This window comes from Miscanthus floridulus, chromosome 2, assembly GCF_019320115.1.
Source record: "Miscanthus floridulus cultivar M001 chromosome 2, ASM1932011v1, whole genome shotgun sequence".
Classification (NCBI taxonomy): domain Eukaryota; kingdom Viridiplantae; phylum Streptophyta; class Magnoliopsida; order Poales; family Poaceae; genus Miscanthus; species Miscanthus floridulus.
Genome location: NC_089581.1, coordinates 178,128,899 through 178,135,732, shown reverse-complemented (window position 1 = coordinate 178,135,732; position 6,834 = coordinate 178,128,899). Strand labels below are relative to the sequence as shown.

At 44.4% G+C, this 6,834-nt stretch overlaps 2 protein-coding genes across 2 annotated transcripts; both read left to right on the top strand.

The window, feature by feature from the left end:
- Positions 1 to 522: 522 nt before the first annotated feature.
- LOC136540837 (dnaJ protein ERDJ3A-like) lies at positions 523 to 4,610 on the top strand. Its single transcript, XM_066532859.1, has 7 exons — positions 523 to 746; positions 1,222 to 1,277; positions 1,386 to 1,459; positions 1,984 to 2,522; positions 2,615 to 2,956; positions 3,561 to 3,917; positions 4,087 to 4,610. The coding sequence occupies exons 1-7, from the start codon at positions 651 to 653 to the stop codon at positions 4,366 to 4,368; spliced, it is 1,746 nt and encodes a 581-aa protein (XP_066388956.1). The 5' UTR covers positions 523 to 650; the 3' UTR covers positions 4,369 to 4,610.
- Positions 4,611 to 5,197: 587 nt separating this feature from the next.
- Positions 5,198 to 6,348, top strand: LOC136540836 (uncharacterized). Its single transcript, XM_066532858.1, has 2 exons — positions 5,198 to 5,354; positions 5,430 to 6,348. Exons 1-2 carry the CDS (start codon positions 5,244 to 5,246, stop codon positions 6,174 to 6,176), a joined length of 858 nt encoding a protein of 285 aa, XP_066388955.1. The 5' UTR covers positions 5,198 to 5,243; the 3' UTR covers positions 6,177 to 6,348.
- The last annotated feature ends 486 nt before the right edge of the window (positions 6,349 to 6,834 follow it).

Below are 6,834 nucleotides of genomic sequence, written 5' to 3'. Positions count from 1 at the left end.
AAATACAATGTCCTCTATCACCTCACAAATTTTAAAACTAAAATATAATTTGTACATAGAGAAACAAAAAAGAAAAATCTCTTTAAGGTGTTGGTTGGATCAACTTAAATAGTTGGAGGAAGTAAATTAAATCAAATGTTAGTTTAGGGGATTATTTAGACATGGGCCAAATTTGAAGGGAGTAATATGAACTTTTTTCTGGATTTCTAAGTATTTTTACCTTATTGTGTTTTTTAAGTGCCCTCTATTTACGCTAGTTCGCAAAGACGTCAACATACGTACCTCGGTGTGACTGTCACGAGTCGACACACTCCTATTAGTCCTGCGTGGCACGTGGTCCCAACTTATAAGTGCGCTGGCCACGCAACCGGGCTCGAAAGGTCGAATTCTATTGGTCGAGTTCGCTGGAGCTACCTCTCAAGCGCCACGTGTACCTTGTGTCGCGAAACATCTCGACCGAACCGACGCCTTCCTCTCTAAAAACGGCGGCCTTCCCCCATGCCCAAATCCTTGTCCTTCCTCCGCTTCCCTCCAAATCCAGCCTGAATTCAACCCAGATATTCCCCAGCAGAAGAAAACCCGAGCAAATCGAGCGCTGGAAGCTTCACCCGGCGAAGCAGAATCGAATAGGAGCCGCTCGCCACGCCGCGATGGGGATTCCCCTCCGGTCTCTCCTCGTCGCCTCGCTCGTCCTCAGTTCGGTAGTCTTGCACGTCGCAGCGGCCAAAACTATAGATCCGTACAAGGCGAGTAATTTTTGCGTATTATTACTGCGTATTCCTTGTTTCGCTGTAAACTCTAGGCATTTCTTCAACTGAATTACACGGCGTATGCGTTATATGAGAGATTAATGAACAAATGACAATGCTAACGCTTGCGGTTCCAAGTGGTAAGATACTATTTGTTGATCTGTTCTCTAAACGGGATTTTACTGTACTCAAGTTTTACATGTACAATGGGGGTCCCTGTACAATGTACTAAAATGGTTGTATCTGTGGCAGCACTCAGAGCTTAATTTGCTTTGGTAGCTATGTTCACTATTTGTAAAATTCATAATTGTCAAGCAGTAAATGTCAGATAGTGGTCCAGCTTCAAACCTGAAATATTACTTCCATCTGAGCTTTTTCCTTTTGGAAATCCAGGCATAGTCCTAACATTTATGAGTTTTTACATCTGTTCTAGATGACTGATGCATGTTCTCATGATCTTTTTTGGTTTCAGGTTCTAGGAGTTGACAAGAATGCTAGCCAACGGGATATTCAGAAAGCCTTTCACAAGTAAGTTCAGATTTTTAATGTCTTCAACTTTCAATTCAAGTACACGATGCAATTTAGTTTCAGCCTATAGCTTAGATCAACTCATCTTATTTATGATGTCTATAATAGGCTTTCTCTAAAATACCACCCTGACAAGAATAAAGGCAAGGGTGCGCAGGAAAAATTTGAAGAAATAAACAATGGTAAGAACCTCTATTTTTCTTCAATATCTATTTTGATTAAGAATTTGTATATGCTGATGATGCATATGAGATAATTTTTTTATTTGGCATTGTCCCTTGCACTAGCCATGGTATCATCATATCTGCACATGTCCGGAGTCATTTGCATTGATGTGGTTGCTTTTAAGGGTGTGTTTGCATTGATCTGGTTGCTTTTAAATGGTGTGTTTGGTTTGGGAACTATCGGGGATGGGATGGTCCTGTCTCTTCTTTTAGGGGTGGAGTCATCTCTAAATTCCTTGCTATTACCTATTTTTAACATTCCATGTTGTCTCCTGGGTTTGTTTAGGTGCAAAACGTCTTGTAACAATACATGCTCTATGTTTGACCCATTCTGCTTCTCTTTACGCTGAATTATCAGGCAAATAAGGGCCATGTAACTATATTCCGTAAACTAGTTTCGTTTCAGATTATCTGCTAATGCTAGATTAGAGTAGCAGTGCCTTATTCTGTAATACTGAAGGAGCATTGTTGGGCCTTTGCAGCATATGAGATTCTATCTGATGAAGAGAAGCGGAAAAACTATGACCTCTACGGGGATGAGAAGGGTAACCCTGGATTTGGTGGTGGAAATTTTGGAAATCATGAGGGCTATACATACTTTGGTGGTGGCCCCAAGTCCAGTCATTTCACATCTGGTAATGGATGGCAAACAATGGGTGGTCAAGGAAATACAAAAACGTTTTCCTTTTCTTTTGGTGGTAAACCTGGGGCCAGTGGTGGAAACCCGTTTGGTGGTGGTTTAGATCTTGGTGATGTTTTCTCGAACCTTTTTGGTGGTGGATCAATGGGTGATAGCCATTTTGGTGGATCAACTGGCTCAGCTAGAGCCAACACTGGAACTTCTGGTCAGCATTCTGGCACTGCCAAGATTCAGGATATCACCACACAAGTTTTCAATAAAGAAGTAGCTGACCAAGGAACTACTTGGCTTCTGTTATTTTATACACCCCAGTCAAAAGGTCAATTTGTGCTAGAGAGTGTCATGCAGGACGTGGTCCATTCACTGGATGGTGCTCTGAGGGTAAGCTGATGTACAATAATGATAATGAAATATATAGCGCTCCTCAACATATGGCACGGACATACATACCTAATAGCCTTCTATTTGTGCAGGCTGGTAAGGTCAACTGTGACAATGAAAAATCTCTTTGCAAAAGGTCTGGTGTTTCAATAGGGAAATCGGCCCGCCTCTTCATCTATTCATATGCTACTACAGAGAAAGGGTCTTTGCATGAGTATTCTGGAGAACATGATGCTAAGAGCTTGAAGACATTTTGTCAAGAACACCTGCCAAGATTCTCAAAACGAGTAGATATTGGCCAATTCAGCTTCCCTTTAAATGTTCTACCAAACCTTCCTCAAGTGCTCTTACTATCGAGTAAGAAGGACACACCAGCAATGTGGCGTGCTATCAGTGGGATGTTCCGCAATCGATTAATTTTTTATGATGCTGAGGTGAGTAATTTGATCTGTTGCTGTTACTGCTCCATTTGGTTACCAAACCTAGGAAATTCTAGGCCTTAATAATTACTCTGCTTGACATGGGAAAACTCGGCACATAGCATACTCTGAGATGTCAATTGATGTGGGGTGTAGTTACTTCTGGGCAGTAAGTGGTAATGAATGGTTATAATATAAAAATGGCATGAAAAATAATTTACTCGCTCCATTCCTAACTGTAAGTCGTTTTAGTTTTATCCCAAGTCAACCTTTTCTAGCTGTGAGCCTGTGACCAAGTTTATAAAAAATGAATACACAAACATATACAGCATCAAACTAGATTCATTAGATACACCGTGACATATATTTTGATAGAGTATCTGTTTGATATTGTAGATGCTAATGATTTTTTTAATATAAATTTGGCCAAAGTTAGACAAATTTGATTTTGGACAAAGTTAAAACGACTTACAATTTGGAACGAAGGGAGTAGATGATTGAGCTTCCATTAAAATAGCATACCTTTACCATGCTGGTGAACAATCAGGGGGTTAACTCTTATATGCTATTAGGACTCGATAAACAACATCTAATATGAGATACTGCTGTGCATGTTTAGGTTCATGATGTTTCTCATCCGCTTCTCAAAAGTCTTGGCGTGAAGAATCTTCCAGCTGTAATTGGCCGAACCGTGAATGGTGAGGAGCTCCTTCTGAAGGATGGCATTTCGGTGAAAGATCTCAGATCTGGTATCAAGGAATTGAAGACACTGCTAGAAAGTTTTGAGAAGAAGAATAAGAAGCTGTCATCGAATCAAGCTAACAAGAAACCTTCCAGTCAATGGGAAGAAAAAAAGGTGCCTCTCCTCACAGCCTCCAACTTTGAGGAAATCTGTGGAGAGAAGACTTCAGTATGCATCATTGGTGTTTTCGGGTCAAACAAAGCCAAGGGACAGCTTGAAACAGTCCTGTCTGAGGTATATCTTCTGTTTTGAAAAGCCAAATCGTACTAGATAGCAGAAGCACATGTTTTCTTGTTCTTCTGAATGCATAGTAACATCTATTATCTTGTGGTTCTTCTTTCCTTAATCTTGGGTATAGCAATTTGTTAACACATACCTTCTCTTTTCTGGTGATTGCATCCAGATATCTAAGACGACTCTGATAAGGGGGCAGAACTATAATTCCAGAAATGCAGTCTCCTATGCTTTGTTGGATAAGGACAAACAATCTGCATTCCTGTCATCGTTTGATAAGTCTGGATATAAGTCATCTGACAAGCTGCTCATTGCCTACAAGCCTCGCCGGGGGAGGTTCGCGGTGTACGACGACGAGGTGACACTGGAAGAAGCTGAAAGGTTCGTGGGATCTGTTTTGAACGGAGACGTTCAACTGTCATCGACCAAACAAAAGCCTGTCCTTAGGTAGACGACTATTGCAAGTTGCAAGAGTTTTAGATCTAACATTTACTATCCTTATTAAGGTTTGTACATAGCTGAACGAAGAGAGTTAAATTGTGTATAGCGTTTGCTGGACAGTTTTGTTCGGTAAACCAGAATTACTGACTTATCTCTCCCTCTACTCTGCCAATGTAATTGGGCGAATGCTACAGTCCTGTCGAGATGTTGAATATATAGTGGACCATTTATATACGTCTTTTGTTTTCACAAGATTCTGGTGTCTTGGCCAATTATACTAGGGTGATGTTTAGTTGCACTTCATTTTGCAAAATTTTTCAAGATTTCTCGTCACATCGAATCTTTGGACGCATGCATGAAGCATTAAATATAAATAAAAAATAAAACTAATTACACAGTTTAGACGAAATTCACGAGACGAATCTTTTAAGTCTAATTAGACTATGATAAGACACTAATTACCGAATAACAACGAAAGTGTTACAGTACTGTTTCCCAAAATTTTTCGCTAACTAAGCCAGGCCTAGCATTTTTTTTTTGGGTTGTTGGTCTGCCTTGCGATTTAGTTGCTTCTGAGAATATGACGCTGACTGAAATTTAGCAGGTAACGTGGTGGTGGAACACAGGGATATTAATGTTTGAACTTTTGATGTTGTTGGAATCGAGAGTTCACTTCAAACTAAAATGCCGTCGAGATCCAAGAACTTGCTCACGAATCTTTTTTATGCCAAAATTGCTGACGATTTCCCAAAAGACAACTCTGGGCTTGCGGTTGATGACTGCCGTGTAACGAATTCGGCCCAGCCCAACGTGTTCTCGGATCTATCCAGTCGCCACGTCCCCTACAGCTCCGATTCGTGGACAGCCTCATCCTCACTCAGACGAATGCTATCTTCACTGGCCTCGAGCACAAAATGCTGTGGCCGAACGGATGAGAGGAAGATGGCTGCCACCATCCTCAGCTCCTGCTCCTCCCTGCCCAGGGCTACTGCAAAAGTAAGCTTCTTTTCTAACTCATCGCGCTTCATCTTGTTTCTTCTTGCTTCCTGATGCTACTGCTCATGTGCACAGCTAGCAGGAGTGCCAAGATCTTCGTCGTACTACACCCAGCTGACCCTTTTCTCGAGGCATCCCTTTGAGAAGGCGGCGGCAGCAGCTGCAGCCTTCCAGAAGCTCCCGCCCGAGCTCCTCCGGCTGAGCTACGCGGCGAGGAATAACAAGCATGCAAGAACCAGCTGCGGGCGGGCCACGGACAACGACCAGGCGGCGCCGGCCGCGGCTCAAGAAACAACAGCCAACACCCCTCCTCCTCCAGCCTCTCCCGTTCCCAGCGCCGAGAGATCCCCGGTGACGCCCGGCAATAACGGCCAGCCGCAGCAGCCGGTCGCCAACGCCAACGCCAACGGCAGCGCGCCGAGCGAGCCGCCGAAGCGGGCGCCGCTGACGGCGCGGGAGCGGCTGCGGGCGGCGCGCGTACTGGGCAAGTACGCGGAGCCGTCGGCAAAGGGGTCGTCGTCGTCGTCGTCAAAATCGGCCAAGCCGGAGTTCGGGAGCGGCGTGCTGGACGCGCTGCGCGAGGCGGACGCGAAGAAGGGCGGGGCCGGGGGCGGGCGGCGCGGGTCGCGGCTGCCCGAGGCGCCGGGCAACCTGTTCGACGACAGCAAGCGCGGGATGCCCAAGGAGGGGTGGACGTTCGAGCTGCCGTTCGGGGTGGACGTGTTCCTCGTCCTCGTCTCCTTCACGCTCATCACCACCATCATGTTCGGCACCGCCTTCCTCGTGTGGAAGCTCGGCGCCATACACTTCAACGAGTACTAGCCTGTTGTTGTAGACTCTCTCTAGATTGGGGGATAAATAAAGGGCGATTATGCAGTGATTCTTGAAGTGCTAGATGAGAGAACTGCGTGGCTTTGTACTGTACTATATTTGATCGCCGCCACTGGTTTGGCGCAGATTTTTGAGAAAACATAGAAATGATGGATGTTTTGCACGATGCTGGTGTCATGTTTCATAGAGGACTAATAGCCGTGGTCATTGAGATGCATAACAAAGTGCCTGTAGTTTCGTGGCCGTAGAGACCTGTTGGCTAATTGCTCTTTTTTATTTCTTTATTATAAGCCAAGCCAACATGGCGCTGGCCTCGAATCCCAGCAGCCACAGGTTCCTTTTTTTTCCTCTTCTGGTCTGATTATACCTTGGTTAATTGCTCTTTTTATTTTTTTCCCTCGTTTGGTCTGATTACCTTGGTTAATGAATTGCTCCTTTTTCCCATTGCCCCCCTGTCTGATTTTAAAGATGTCAACGGCCCCCGTTCCCTGATTCCCCACGGGAAATTCACCCATTAGAGGACGGGAATGATACAAATCTTCTCCCTATGGAGAATTAAATGGAGAAAAAATCATCCACATTGGGTATGACGGGGGTGTCGGTGCGGGACCCACAGGATGCCCCGCAAGGAAGAGAGAAGATCTAGTCT